General features: G+C 36.3%; 1 protein-coding gene across 1 annotated transcript; it reads left to right on the plus strand.

Moving 5' to 3' along the window:
• Positions 1-100: 100 nt before the first annotated feature.
• Positions 101-16,141, plus strand: LOC137385865 (early endosome antigen 1-like). The gene is made up of 25 exons (XM_068072444.1): positions 101-246; positions 1,062-1,127; positions 1,601-1,696; positions 1,798-1,867; positions 2,676-2,730; positions 3,189-3,375; positions 3,915-4,043; positions 4,471-4,643; positions 6,189-6,414; positions 6,623-6,676; positions 6,775-6,996; positions 7,275-7,505; positions 7,672-7,809; positions 8,175-8,405; positions 8,935-9,114; positions 9,217-9,297; positions 9,392-9,454; positions 10,282-10,521; positions 10,787-10,918; positions 11,220-11,315; positions 11,409-11,661; positions 12,522-12,576; positions 12,723-12,843; positions 13,553-13,651; positions 15,653-16,141. Exons 1-25 carry the CDS (start codon positions 202-204, stop codon positions 15,773-15,775), a joined length of 3,366 nt encoding a protein of 1,121 aa, XP_067928545.1. The 5' UTR covers positions 101-201; the 3' UTR covers positions 15,776-16,141.

The raw sequence follows: 16,141 nt of genomic DNA on the forward strand, positions 1-16,141 counted from the left end.
ACAACGTTATAATTGTATACCTGTAAAAGAAGTTTTCAATTCGCAATTGTGTTCGGCTCGCCACAATAACCGGAAACATAAATATGGGAGGAAAGTGAATTGTCGCATCCAGTTTATATTTAAATGTTCATAAGCATCTACAACAGTTTTAAAGTTCTTACAAGATGCGCAAATATTGATTATAGCTACTGAATATTAGTCATGGACAAATTTAAAAGCATATTTAAACGGGAACAACAAGCCACAGTAAGCAAACACTGTATATAAACATTTCGGTTAAGATCACAGCTCGGCCTTATATAGATATTACTATAAAATGTTGAGCTGGAATATAACATAACTATAAATTTAGTAAATGTATAGAAATCCGCTGTTTTAAATTGTTGATAACGTTATATCAGCACAATTCACTAAGATACTTTGTATATTCATATAACGCTTCAGCTCTAAACTTTTTAGGTATAATGAGCTCGCAAAATCCCAATCTGTCGTAGTTATTAGTCATTTAATTTTTGTCACTTCAAATCTAATGTACTTGTGTTAGCTCTTTGGAGCTGATAATATTTAATTGTATAGTTATGTCAATTTGTTCTACTGAGCAATTTTAAGAATTCTATTTACGTGATGTTACTATCCTTTTACTAGATTAAGGTCATCTGTATAAAATCTTTTTAGATAAAAAAGAAAGACAAATTTTACTCAAATGAATAATACACCAAATTTGCATGTATGAGTAATAACAGTAGGATAATTGGTCGTTCTGATCAGCTTGAAAATCTCCAAGTTTTTGGACTGTCATAAAGTCTTGCTTTACCTAGAATAACAATCCAGTTTTAATTGTTAAGACAACTTTACGTTTTCAGTTTTTGCTATGTTTGTAATGATCAATGTATTTTCAGTACATGTAAACACTTTTTGTTGGAACTGAGCAGCTTCCTGTTGAGTAGCAATGAGTAGCCTTGTACGACTGAGTAATTATTTTAGAAAAGCCAAGATTATGAATCACTTCAATTATTGGTCATTGCATAATCTATATTTAAGCAAAAGCTATACCATTTTAGAGCTCACAGGGAGGTCCTGCAATTCAAAATGGTCAAGTTGACACAGACAGCAAGGATAACCCAGAGGTAGAGCCATAACTTTACACTGTGTATTATTTTTGCATTGCTTGCGCTCACTTATGAGTTTTTGCTGTCGATTGATTCACTTTTATACACTTACAGTAAAATGCAATCAAAGGCTTCATGTTTACTAGTAGTTTTTTTACTATTTTCTACTTTTCTTGTCATATCCTTTCAGTATTCTTATACTATTTTATTTTTAGTCATAAATAATACTTTCCCAAGTTACTGCATGCTAACTTAGAATTTATTTTTAGGTGTTGACAGCAAATCTTTTTTATTTTTATTTTTCAAAGTTTGTTGTTACTCATTAATAAAAGCAGACTTTCTGTTATCAACCATCTTTATAACTAAATGCGTCATTCCATACCATGCATTCTGTCTAAGAGATCTAATAATTGAGGTTTTGTGTTGTACTGGTGTTCTTCATAGGTTGGCCTATAATGATGTGTGATTTACCACTGTGTAATACTTTGCAGGGTTTACTCTGCCCGGTGTGCATGAAGGCATACCCTAGTGTTGATCAGCTTCAACGACACTTTGATGCTTCCCATGGTGATGCAGCCTCTGCACAGGTAACCTACTGTAGCCGTTATATAATATCATGCTAAAGTGTCAAGGCTTCACCTTTGATATGGTTTGACTTTGCTAATGTCATTTTACCATCCTTCAAAAGGTGCCTGCTGACAAGGAGCTGGAACTTCTCAAGATGCAGCTAACAGCCTCTGAGGAAAGTAGATCTCTACGTAAGTGGTGACAGACGCTTGCCGCTTTGGATTGTATAATCATGCTTGCACTTTTGTGCTTGGCCATTGCTCAAATGTGTTCATAAGCTGCCAGATTCTTTTTCCCTTTGAGAGTAGGAGGTGGATACGTAAATTTTCATTTTGTTCAAATTGTGGTAACTCTAATATTGACTTGTCTTTTCTCAATCAGCAGATTTGTCATGCACTGCTTTTTGTTTTCATTTTTAATTTTTCGATTGCTCTGTACAAAACTGGGTTTAGTGGCTGTCTCAAAATAGGTGTTGAGAGTTTTTACGTCTCAACATTGTGTTTTCTTTGCAGCACACATCTCTCTTTACAATGCTTATTGGGCTGGCGAAAGAATAAGCTCATATTTATTGTGTTTTATTTTAAATTCAGTTATAAATTGTTTGGCTTTTAGTTTGCTTCTGCAGTTCCGCAGAATTAAAATAGATTGCTTCAAGGGTAAAATGAGCAGCGGGAGGACACAGCAGAAGAGCATTCTTCAGCAGATCAAATGTAGCTGGATATTAGTATGCGTACAACTTTTGCATCTATGTGCCAACTGTTATGATATTTCAAAGTTTTACATCGAGGTGTTATCGCAGCCAATTGAAATATTTTTATGTACTTTTTTTCATTTGACATGTGACATAAGCTGCTGTAGTTCCTTATCAACTTAAGTTTTTAAATGTATAATGGAGAGGTGAAAAACATTAGTTTTGACTGTGTTAGCTTATTTGCGGCATAGAAAACTACGCAAAAACGATAGACTTTTTTTATTAATAGTTTATCTTATCTGTTGCAGTCAGTTCAGAATTGATGAATATGCAGAAACAGCTGCAAGAACTGGCAGCCAATCAGTAAGTAGTTAACATAAACTAAGACCACAATATTATAAATAACATTAGCCAATCAGTAAGTAGTTAACATAAGCTAAGACCACAATATTATAGATAACATTAGCCAATCAGTAAGTAGTTAACATAAACTAAGACCACAATATTATAGATAACATTAGCAAATTAGTAAGTGAATTATTAAGACACATTAGAGTAACCAATAGTGTGCTAAGACACATTAGAGTAACCAATAGTGTGCTAGCTACCATTGGTCAAGTAGCAATGGATTACTAACTAATGTGATGGCTAACTTCGGTTAAGTACCTGTAAGTTAAATAGTAACTCAACAAGCAACATATATCTAAATAATATAATAATGAATAAAATAAATATTACTGTATGATTTTAGTTATTTTGTAAACTACGTAGTATCATTTGCACTTTTTTGAATAACTCACTTGGTTACTGGTGCTCTGTAGGCCAGACCAGCCTCCTGATCTAAAGCCAGAAGTGCAAAGACTAGAGACTCAATTGCAACTTCTACAAATAGAGAACACAGAACTGGCAGAAAAGTGCCAGCTCTCAGACAAATGTACCCGGGAGGCACAGGAGAATCTGACCACTAGCCGTCATGAGCAAAAAACACTTCACAACTCTCTTGAAACTGTATGTTGCTGTAGTGGGAGTGGAAAACTCCACAACTCTTGAAACTGTACGTTACTATAGTGGGAGCAGAAAACTCTTGACAACTTTTGAAACTGCGTGTTATTGAAGGGGAGTGGAATACTCTCAATCGCTTTGATTATGCTGTCTGCAAAATTTTTACTGATTTTACCTGATTTTACCCTATAGGTTATAAGATATATTCTTGTAAACCTCATGTCTATTAGTAAATTTGTCATGGAAAATCTTTCCAAGTATATGTATGTACATATGCAAAATTACTGATGTCTTTTTCATGAAAATAAGAGCCTTTCACAATTAACTAGATAACAAATTAATTGAAAATATTTAGTAATTTTAGAAAGTTCATTTTAAAGCATTGATATAATTTGTTTTAAATGCTGCCTAGTCTCAGTGGAGGATCTCTTCATAGCAGAACGTTCTGGTCAGATTTTATTATTAGCGGCAGCCAGAGATTCTTTGTGGTGGTTAGCCTTAGTGCTATCTATAATAATTAATAGCGAGTGCTTGCGTATTACTAGGAACGGGACAAGTACAGTCTGCTGTCTCAACAGTTGGCAGAGGAGAAGCAGCGAAGTGGCACCGTGCAAGAGGAATGTAGGAGGCTCTCAGAGCAGCTTCGCAAGGCTGAAGTGTCGGTGGAACAGCAGGTTGCTCACTCTTCTTTTACTAAAACTATTTTCGTTTTTTATATAGCCTTGCTGAGGTTTACTATTAAAGTGTTAGTGTGTGTAGTTGAATGAATCATTCTATAGAATGTATCATTCAATAGAATGATCCATTTTATAGAACTAAAACTTATACTAATCCTTCGCCTTTAAGATTTTTAGAATTATTTTTATATACTTATTTTTTGTTTTATTGTCATGTCTGAAGATCTCTTATGGCACTCGAAAATGCCGGGGTACTAGTCCATTATAAATTAAGAGAAGAGCATTATGTTTTTCGCAACATTGTCATTACAGTAAGCTTGTGATGTCATACTCATGTGCTAGATTAATTTATTTGTGTTGCACTGTCAGCTTATCAGATTAAATGCTAATTCATTCTCTAAGAAGTATAAACGTTGCTTTGCAGAAACAAACTGCTGGAAGATTTGATGAAGTTGTCGCGAAGCTTGCTGGCAAAGAAGAACTTTGCAGGAATCTTGAGCAACAGATTAATGACGGCAAACAGAACTCAATCAAACACGAAAGCGAAATTACGCAGCTGAAGAAGGCGCTAGAGACAAAAGATGAAAGTCTCATGAGGTATGCATGTCTTAGGCTCCGGCTTGTAGACACCGGCATACACCAGTCTTGGTGTCGGCAGGACATTGGCTTGGTGTCGGCAGGACATTGGCTTGGTGTCGGCAGGACATTGGCTTGGTGTCGGCAGGACACCGGCTTGGTGTCGGCAGGACACCGGCTTGGTGTCCCGCCATAAAGCCATTTTATTCATTGCAACTCATTCGATTCGTAGGGATTTTCTCAAGTGGTATTTGGAGTTACTGTTTTCTAGGACTATCCATGTTCAGTCCAAGAAGCTTTAAAGATTGAGTTTGACATTCATATCCATCAAACTAGCACTTGAAATTCATATCCCTCACACTCAATTTGCAAAACTTCTAGGACTGAACAAGAATAATAGTTTGCACTTCAATGAGCCTGTTAATTCAGTCATAAGTAAATTTAGGTCTGCTGTTCATGGATTATTTACGCTGAAACGTCATAAAGTAGATGCCTTGTAAGATTTTATCAAGGACATATTATTCCAATACTGTCTTGCGCAGCTCCAGCTTGGTATAGCTGTGTTCCACAACAATCAACAGACCTACTAGAGAGGCATCAAAGCCTCTGCTTCCGTATCACATACCCTTATATAGAATCCTATACAGAGCGGTTGTATATGGCAACCATTACAGAGTTAAACACCTATCAACAGCTAATAGGTACAAAATATGTGCTCAAGGTCAAACACACTCCACAACATCATTTAAGCTGTCATATCCCTACTCTCCAGTCCTACAGTCATGTGCTGTAAAAGATTGATTGACACATTTGACACGCTGCCACACCACTCTGATGAGCAAATCACTGTTTTGTGTTTTCCTTCATTGACAGCAATCACCTTTACCATTTTATCATAATTTTTATGACTTTATTGGCTTCGTGCACTGTTCGTAAATAAAGTTTATATTCATAGAACGGTAACTAGGAATCTATACTGTTTTACGAATATGGCTTTCAGAGTTACAGACTACAATGTAGCAGGTGGTTTTGGTAGTGACAACTATCACTCAAGTGAATGCAGGCATGTTATAAAATATGGTTTTTAAGAATGGTAAAAAAGTTTCAACGGCAGCATTTTCAATCACTCTGTGTTTATGTGATGTAGCCAATCACAAAGCTGATAGTCAGCTATGAAACTTGCCACATCTGGCTCAACATTTTATTGGCATCAGATGGATGCAGTCGACTGATGTCTGCCAAAGCAGCAACATTATCTTTTCTCAATGTAAATACACAAAGTGGCCAAATTGATAAAAATTAAATTAATAACATTAATAAAATGATTAAGGAATTAAAGGAATTAATAAAATTCACTAAATGACCTGGTTTTTTGCACTTGTGTTAAACCGGAAAACACAAAATGTGACGCGTTTTCAAGTTTTTAGTTCTCATTGGAAACAAGGTTCTAGGCGACTCAAATAACTACTCTGGTACTAGGTGAAGGACAGGGCTGAGAAATGATATCACTAAGCAAATGCATTAAATTTACTCTTTGGACCACCTGATTTTATACATCGCTGACAGGAGCTCAGTCTTACATGAAGAGATGAAGACTGCGATGGACTCTAAGATTCATTCTATGGAGGAACTTATGCAGGAGAAGACAACCTCTTTTGACAGAGCCTTGTCTGACAACGAGCAGCTGCAGCACAAGATTCTTACTATCGAGACGAGACTAAGCGAAAGCCAAACAGAGCTTTTGGAGGCCAATAAAAAATATGATGATCTCCATCAAAACTTTGTGCAGCGGGTAAGGGTACTCTTCTGCCCTCTAGTGCTGCCTTATTGACAAGTATTGCAGGTCCTTTGTCATCAATACGTAATACCATTATAGATAAACTAGCAAATGTGTAATAGCATTGTAGATAGTTTGGCAAATGTGTTATACCATAACCAATAGTTTAGCAAATGTGTTATACTATAACATATGGACTATCAAATGTGTAATCTTATTACAGATAGATGCAGGTGAAGGAACTAATTTGATAGTAACGCAACTGAAGGAAGACAACGTAAGTTTCTAGGATAAACTTTCTTTCAGTGTGCATGCATTTGACTTCTGCAGCTACTGATCATTTGGGTTCACTTGATTTGATTTGCTTGGCTCTAGGCTCGCGTTCAGGAAAAACTCAAGCACACCGAGGAGAAACTGCAGTTGGAGAAAGAGGAAAGCTATCAAAAATTGAGGAAAGCTGAAGCTAGACAAAAGGAGTTAGAGCAGAAGTTTTCTGCTATAACCATCAAAGTGGAGGAGACGAAGGCGGAGCTTAGCGCTATACAGCGAGAGAAAGACAGCTTAGTTTCTTCTCATGAACAACATCTATCATCTTTGGTGCGTTGCTTGCTTTTGCCTAGTCATTGTTTAAATCTGTACTTCTCTGGTCACCGCTGCTCAAAACATTCATAAACAAGATTTGAATGAAATATTTTATTATAGCTCAGATCTTACAAAAGTACAGAGGTATTTGTATTGGTTTTGGTTATTGCGTCAACTTACTAGTTTTGAATGTTTTCTACGTTTCCGAAGTACTCATTTTTTTAATTCTTAAGCACAAGTTCACTATGAAATCACTTTTTTTATAATGAGTTGTTTGTTTTTTTCGTATTTAGCGATCTGAACAAGAGGCTCTCGTCATCAGTCTTGAGGCCAAAGTTAGCCATCAGACAAATGCTGTCCAAACACTGGAGGTGGAGCTTGTGGATCTGAGGAAAGAAAAAGAGGAGGTGTCTGCATCATTGCAAGAGAGACATAGTGAAGTGTCCGCACTCAGTCAAAAATTGGTTGATAGGGAGGGGAAAGTGACTCAGTTGGAAGATAGCTGTAATAACCTTACACAGCAGGTGCTTTTTGACACCCGTCACATTCATGTAGATAATAATTGTTTTATGTTGACCATGTCTGCTCATAGTTGGCCTAACTAGTTTTAATTTGTTCAAAGATTTTGCCCTTTTAGGTGTAGTTGCTATGGGCTCGAAAAAATTCATAACAACTGTGCTCACTTTGCAGCTAGCTCAGCAATCAGAAGAGTTGTCTTCTTTTGTGACACAAAATGATAGTTTAACCAATGAGTTAGCAGCAAGGGACACAGAGACAGCATCTTTAAAACAGCAGCTAGAATTGACTTCCCATGACAAACTAGAGCAGGTAAGTTTCAGTTATCTCACTCTCTACGACTCTGTAGCAAGTGCTAATAACTTACTAGTATGAGCGATATTCTGGCTGTCTTTATTTCATGTTATCATCTAGTTGTTTTATGGTTATCATCCAACTCACACCAGCTCACCAGTACATGCTTTCAGTTTTTAATTGGACCAACACAACTTCACTAAATTCATTTCATTAACAAGGCACCCTCTTCATGCATTAAATATATAATTAATGTATAATGCTCTGTTATACATTGTTTGCATTTACACACTGACTTTAACCTACTTGTTTCTGTTGCTGACACAACATAACTGTGTCCCTCTATGTATCCTTCAGTTAGCATTCATACATCTTATATTTAGAGCCGTAACTTTGAGCAGCAAATCACCTCATTTAATGAGAGGATTGCTTCGCTAGAAGTTGATCTTAAAGCGTCGGAAGAATTGCTTCAAGAGAAGTTATCCGCTCTTGATCAGCTACAGGAAGATTCTGCAGTGTTAAATGAAAAAGTACTCGAGCTCAAAGAACTTCTGTCTTCCAATGAGTCGGAAAAAAGAAGACTGGATGAGGAAAACATTAGCATGCAAGCATTGGTAATTGCCTATTAACAAACTTTTTTGTACCTGCGAGTAATTGTCTTCTCTCATGGCCTTGAGTGAGTATTCATTTCATCACCAATATCACTTTTCCTTTCTCGTATCATAGAGCTACTTCCTCTTTCTCTCTCTTGGCTTCAAATAGTTATCTCTCTAACTAGCTGAATTGGTCTCCAAGCTACTATTTGCAATTTGCTTTGCAACATGTCAAAATTATTCTTGTCTCTTTCCTACTCGGTGTCTTCTCTTATGGTTTAGATGAAGTGATCACAAAAATTGTGTACACAGAGTTGGCTGGAAACTTTATGTTGATCCTCTTAAAGTGATAATGGCGGTTGTCTTATGTCATGATTTGGGTAGATATGACTTTTTATCGAATGCCATAATCTTCAATATCTAAGAGATATTATAGATGTTCATGAAAAATGCCTTGTCTGACAATATGGCTGATTGGTTGTCCATAAGCGTTCTAATACCTTTGATTATCGTTCAATTCAGGTTAGTTATGAAATTTGTTTAAATACAGGTTACAAGCCTTGAAATGGCTAAATTGGAGTTGAGTAGAGAGACGGAGCGAATGCAAACGCAGTCGGACAACAATTTTACACAGCTAGGCCTTGTTTCTGCAGAACTGGAAAGAAGCAAGCAGCAGGTATTAGAAAAGGAGGCCAGCATACTAGTACTAAAACAGCAGGTCGATACTCAGGTACAGAGGCTAAAGTTTTCTAATACCCGCAATGATCATAGTTGACCTATATTTGTCTCCAATTTTACTTAGGGTAGTGCTTTTGACCTGATTTTTCTGTAGACTAAAGAAGGAGAGAGTCTGCAGAACTCTCTGCTTGAACAGATTGATCAGATGGGAACTGCAGCTAAAGAAGCTGAAATTGTAGGTAAAGTACCAATGGGATATGATGTTGATTCATATTTCTTTGCTTAGAAGAAGTGAGCTTATATCACAGTTTAAATGATGTATTTTACAGGCAAGAAAGACAGAAGTATCAAAATTCCAAACAGAGATTAAAGATTTACACAACAAGATTAAGGTATGCGTGCCTTCTATGTGTGTGTGTTCTTTCTGAGGTGTGTGTGCGTCTTCTAAGGTGTGTGTGTGTGTGCGCGCGTCTTCTAAGGTGTGTGTGTGTGCGCGTGTGCGCGCGTCTTCTAAGGTGTGTGTACGCGTCTTCTAAGGTGTGCGTGTGCGCGTCTTCTAAGGTGTGTGCACGCGCGCGCGTCTTCTGCAGAGTTTTGGTACTATACACTTAGGGATATCACTGACCAATGTTAGAGTACCAATATTGGAGGCACCAGTTCATAATTCTAAGGTATCATAGAGTCTCTATTTTTCAATACTGTTGTATCATTGATGGAGTTTCTAGCTACCGATACTGGAAGAGTGGGATGAAGTCACTAGCTTCAATGCTAGAGCATGTGTGATAGAGTCAAAAGTTACCAATGCTATGGTACCAATGATGGAGTCACTAGGTATCACTGTCAGAGGATCAGTGGTAGAGTCACCAGTTACCAATATTATAGTATCAGTGATGAGGTCACTAATTACTCATGCTATGGTATCAGTGATGAAGTCAGTAATTGCTAATGCTATAGTATCAGTGGTGAAGTCACTAATTGCTAATGCTATAGTATCAGTGATGAAGTCACTAATTGCTAATACTATAGTATCAGTGATGAAGTCACGAATTACCAATTCGACAGTATCAGTAGTGCATATATAAGTGTGTACACGAAACTGGCCATGAGAGAGCAATCCTCATTGCCTTATTTGGTTGCCTATTGTATTGCTGTTTAATTTTTTGTGGTTCTCAGGTCTCTTAGTAGATCTACTGAAGCTGGTATATATTTTCTGCTGCAGAAACAATCAGAGACTAATGCTGCGCTGTCGCGAGAGCACTCAGCTGCCCTAGATAAGTTGAACACTACGGAAGGCCAGCTAAAAAGCATGGAGGCAGCGTGTGAAAGTGCAAAGGCTGAGGTGGTCTCGCTTCAGCAGCAGATGGACAAGAGATCAGATGATCATAGCCACATTCTTCAGGAAACTACTGAAATTCTACAGAGGACTAGCGACGAGAATGAAGCACTGACTAGAGCTCTCGTGCGTATGAGTATGATGAGGGGCTATTGGATGTCATTGTAGTTGAACTCTCTTGATGAGTTTCCAATTTTAAACGGCTAATTTCGCTTTTCCGATAAATTTCACCAAATTATTATATTGTTTATTTCACGTAACAACTTTTGCAAAATTTTATCAATGTTACTAAAATTAAAATTTCATAATTATCTGCTACATTTTATATTCTGTCATAGCTTTATCTCAGTCGTCATTGTCAATACAACTCGTACTATCTTCCTTTTTGTAGACTGAGTTAAAAACAGAAAATTCAGTAATTGAAGAGCAGTTGCTCAATGCCCAGAAGAATAGCGATGACTGGCAATCAAAGCACAGGCTACTACAGGATGATTTAGAAGCAGTCAGACAAGCTATGCAGCAGGTTAGTTGTGATATTGTGAGTCTTAATATAGCTTGAGATTCCACTGCTCGTCAACAGAGCGTGGTCCCTTAGAAGGAGGGTAGGAGGCAGAAGAATGACACAAGGCATGAATATTTTGTTCAGCTCACTTAATAATTCGTGATTTCTGTCTGTTCATTTTTCATTTCATGTTGTTTTCTTTTTGGCAAGTAATGGAAAACATGATTTTGTGGGTGATTACCAGTACTAATAAAATTAAAACATACATCCATATAATTTCATAAATACTTTGCAGTTTCATCAATTGCTTGCTTTATTTTAGGAGATGACAACTTCTGAAGAAACGAAACAGCTATTAATTTCTTATAAATTAGATATGCAAAACAAGTATGAAGCAATCGAGGAAGAGAAGTTGAAGGTCAGTAACTAAGGTCAATATATTTTTGCATTTGTTCCCGGTGCAACCTGCATGTAACAAGTTAGTCTTATGCGATGGTCTATTGCGATGTAGATTGAAAAGGAATTGCGGGAGATGGTTGTGGCAAGAGATGAGGCGGAGGAAAAGGCACAAGACAATCTAAGAATATTGGAAGCTGCGTTAGCTGCAGAAAAGTCCAAGATGGAGGAGGCTGAAGCTGGTTTCAACATGCAGCTTGTGAGTCTCACAGAGAATCTATCCCTCAACAAGACTGATCTGACGGCCACCCAGGAGAAGCTCATGGACGTTGTTAAACATAACGATGAGCTGCGCGGGTTTAATATTGGTCAGTTTATGTAGCTGGTTCATGTATGGTTGGCTCCTTGTTTTACTGTCCAAAAATTTATAATGTTTTTCTGTCTTACTCAATTTAACTCATTTTAGCAACTTAACTTGAATGACTGGAGTTAGGCTGACATTGTTTTTCATAGATTTTATCAACACTAGTGCGCTGGCAGTTCCGTGCACCGTGAGAGATCATCATGTGTAACAACTATATACATAATTATTCCAATAGGCAGGAAGGTGAAGGAGTGGTGCAGCGGTAGCATTTGGCTTCAAATCAAAATATCTGGGTTCAATCCCTGTGCGGTGTGATTTTTTTTCACATTTTCAGCTTGGCTTCAGACAAACAGACTACCGTACTTTTTGGACTATTAGCCGCTACTTTTTTCTGATGATTTGCGTCGTGCGTCTTATATAAGGGTGCGGCTAATCTGTGGCTTTTTCTTTCATCGCTAGGGCGCATTAACCAGAATCTCCGGTTAGTGCGCCTTTAGCGGTGAGAGAAAATACGAAACAATGCTTAACGGTACTATTCCGTTAGGCACTAGGTTAAAAAGCATCGATTAATACGAAACTGTGCAGTTAGGCACTGTTTCGTTTTAAACTGGAAAGTTGCTGCCGCGTTAAAAAGCACCGTCCTGAGTTCTGCGGCCTATACAAAGGTACGGTCTATGTATTGTTTTATTATCATTTTTTTGAAAATAAAGCAGATGCGGCTTATATAGGGGTGCGGTTTATAGTCCGAAAAGTACGGTAGGCTCTTATTATAATAAATATTGTGTGATAGTTACTAATAATACAGCTTCTTCGTGCGATCTTGTAGTTTATCATATGTACACTGTCTATCTGATCTTGCTGTAGAATTGGAAACCAAGCTTGAGGCAAGCAATGATGAACGAAATATGTTGTGGAACAGGTAAATTTGCCATTGGTACTTTTGGACCCCACCTGGGTTTTGGTTCATCTGGCAATCGTAGATTAGGTATCATATCTAGATCGTTATTTGTTAGTATATGTACATATATAACATCGAAAATACTTTAGTAAATGTTGTGTATGTAGGTGTATGACTAGCGAAGATGAAACCAAAGCGCTGCGAGATGAGAAGGAGAGTCTACGATCTCAAATAGAAAATTTGAACTCAGCTTTACATGAACTCGGTCGCGAAAATCAATCCCTGCAGGTAAACAGGAAGTTGTGAAATTAAATGGCTCCAGTTTGTGTACCAGAGGTAATATTGGTTGAATTTATAAGACTTAACTAGTTGCAAAATATGATTTAGGTCAATTTGGTAAAGGTTAGCCAAATAAAGCCAAAGGCCATGATAAGATGTTAATCCCTTTTACGATTACTGCACAGCAGTTCGGCCAAGCCCTGTCAGTTGCAATCAGAAAGTCTGAAGTTGTTAATATAACACTGGAATGTTTAAAATCAGTTTATCTTTTCGACATTACCCCCAACATTTCTGTAACTGTAGAACCTCAGGCTGCTCACTGGGGATTAGGCGCTTAATGTTCTAAGCTACTGCAATTGTTACTGTTAGTGTTTGTTGTTACTGTTAGTGTTTATTGTTACTGTTAGTGTTTATTGTTTATTGTTACTGTTACTCTTTACTTGTCCCACGACCAAACACGAGCGAAGCGAGTGTTTGGGAGCTTCATGATAAATGCATATATGTACACAAATCCCAAAATTATCCATCATCCATTATCCACCATGTTACTGTCAGTGTACACTGTTTACTTGTCCATAAATGCACATGTTTTGTACTATTGTAGAGAGACCACCCAAATTGCTGTGATACTTTTTTTTAACCTGTATTAGCCGCTATTCAGAATTCTATATGTTAACTGTGCTGTGATATCATCAGTCATTTGATTCTCAATATGCAGATAAAGACTACCAAAGCTCAAGCGAGAAGGTGGGTGGAAGATGAGGATGTGTTGGACTGTACCAATTGTGCAAAGAGTTTTAATGTGCGAGTTCGAAAGGTAAGATCGCATTTAAATGTAAGTGTACTATGTACACATGTAATATTACTAGTTTAGAGAAGGGTACTATATATACATATATATATAACTAGTTAAGAGAAGGGTACTATGTATACATGTATATATAACTAGTTAAGAGAAGGGTACTATGTATAGGCCTACATGTATATATAACTAGTTAAGAGAAGGGTACTATGTATACGTGTATATATATAACTAGTTAAGAGAAGTGTACTATGTATACATATATAACTAGTTAAGAGAAGGGTACTATGTATACATGTATATATAACTAGTTAAGAGAAGGGTACTATGTATACGTGTATATATATAACTAGTTAAGAGAAGTGTACTATGTCTACGCGTATATATAACTAGTTAAGAAAAGGGTACTATGTATACATGTATATATAACTAGTTAAGAGAAGGGTACTATGTATACGTGTATATATATAACTAGTTAAGAGAAGTGTACTATGTATACATATATAACTAGTTAAGAGAAGTGTACTATGTCTACGCGTATATATAACTAGTTAAGAAAAGGGTACTATGTATACATAACTAGTTAAGAGAAGGGTACTATGAATACATGTGTATATAACTAGTTAAGAGAAGTCTACTATGTATACGCGTATATATAACTAGTTAAGAGAAGTGTACTATGTATACATATATAACTAGTTAAGAGAAGTGTACTATGTATACATGTATATATAACTAGTTAAGAGAAGGGTACTATGAATACATGTGTATATAACTAGTTAAGAGAAGTGTACTATGTATACATATAACTAGTTAAAAGAAGGGTACTACGTATGTACGATATCACTGGTTAGGAGAAATGTACTATGTATGGTAATGTATGATGGTGCTTAAAAAGCTGTAAAAGTCTGGTTATAGAGGCTTATCAAGAGACCAACATACATGTATTATACTCTAGTAATTACTGTAGTTTGAGGTGGTCTGATGACTTCACTCAGAGAAATAAAAATAAACCTCTGTAGAAAGCATCTACTCTGTCATCACATATTATTGCAACATACATAGTTTATATAGTACATGGTTTATATAGCTATTAACAAAGTTGCTGATAGTGCTTTTCTTGATGCTCAACTGTAAATTAAATAAAGAAATCAATGCCATGTAGTCTACTGAATTTCAAAGAAGTTATGGAACTAGTCACTATGTGCAAGAACTCGAGGAGAGAATCCAAGAAAAAGGCTTATGTGGAAAACTACCTGTGTAAAGCTTTACTCGAGAGCATTTTTACTCCTTGGTATACTATTGATTAGCTAGATACTATGAAATCATAATGCTAATTTGAAAGTTTTACCCATACTGTTCAAAGCATTATATCTATAACTCCATTAGTAGGTATATTTTCAAGTGCGCGTTGTAAAATTTAAATTAATCATTTTGGTATTTTTAGGAGTAATAGTTTTTTAAAAGCTTCGGTCAGTCCTGGTGCATCATTCAGTAAGATACACTACGACAGCTTTTATCCTAAAATAGTGAAATTGAAAATTGTAGAAAATATTTAATATACATATAAAATGATGTTGATATCACTGAACCAAATATAACATACCTTATTTATGGAAACAAACTTGATCTCCAAATTGATCAAGTTGTTTGTTACACTATGTTTGGTGAAGTTAATAGAGAGGCATCGTTAAACAAATCACAAGAATACCGATAACAATCTGTGTACAATTGTTAATATTAAGATTGCGGCATTAAAATCTATGGTGCTATGCTGTAACATCTTTGTTAATTTTGTTGCAATTATTGTTAGCTGGCAGATCAAATTTTACTTTTTCTAGATTACATAACAATGTTGTATTTATGTCCATGATAGAAACATTTGGTGTCATTCTTTTGTAAGCTACTTTTGGTTACGAATGCAAAAGTACATGTTAATGTTGTCATAATATTATGTTGTTAATTTTACTTAATATATTTAAATCAATTTTACTATGCTGTCTCATTGCCTTGCAGCATCACTGCCGAAACTGTGGAAATATATTCTGTCATGATTGCTCAAGTAAACAACTACAGCTTCCCATCAGCTCTAAACCATCTCGAGTTTGTGACAATTGCTATGTTGAACTGAGCAGGTGATACTGTAAAAAGAAGCACTGCTACCAGAATCTATACTCAAGCTATACTCAACGGTTTTGCTTGGCAATCCAATCAGTACTGAGACCAGTAATCTGTAATCTGGCTGAAACTTTTATTGCAGCTATGAAGGTTGTGACGTTACATGTCACAGATTTGTGCACAGTCAGTATGCTTTTTACACTATTGGTGTATTTTGAACTGAGTGTGTAGAGTAAAACATTCCTATTTTTTACCTTTGTGAATAAGAAAATGTCTTTATGGTGCTTCCGCAATGTTTGGCTTTCATCTTTGACCACATACATGATGCAATGCGTTTCAATTCAAAGGTCATGTGTGCAATTTTACGAGCACGAGAAGAAAAAATTC

The sequence above is a fragment of the Watersipora subatra genome, chromosome 1, assembly GCF_963576615.1.
Source record: "Watersipora subatra chromosome 1, tzWatSuba1.1, whole genome shotgun sequence".
Lineage (NCBI taxonomy): Eukaryota > Metazoa > Bryozoa > Gymnolaemata > Cheilostomatida > Watersiporidae > Watersipora > Watersipora subatra.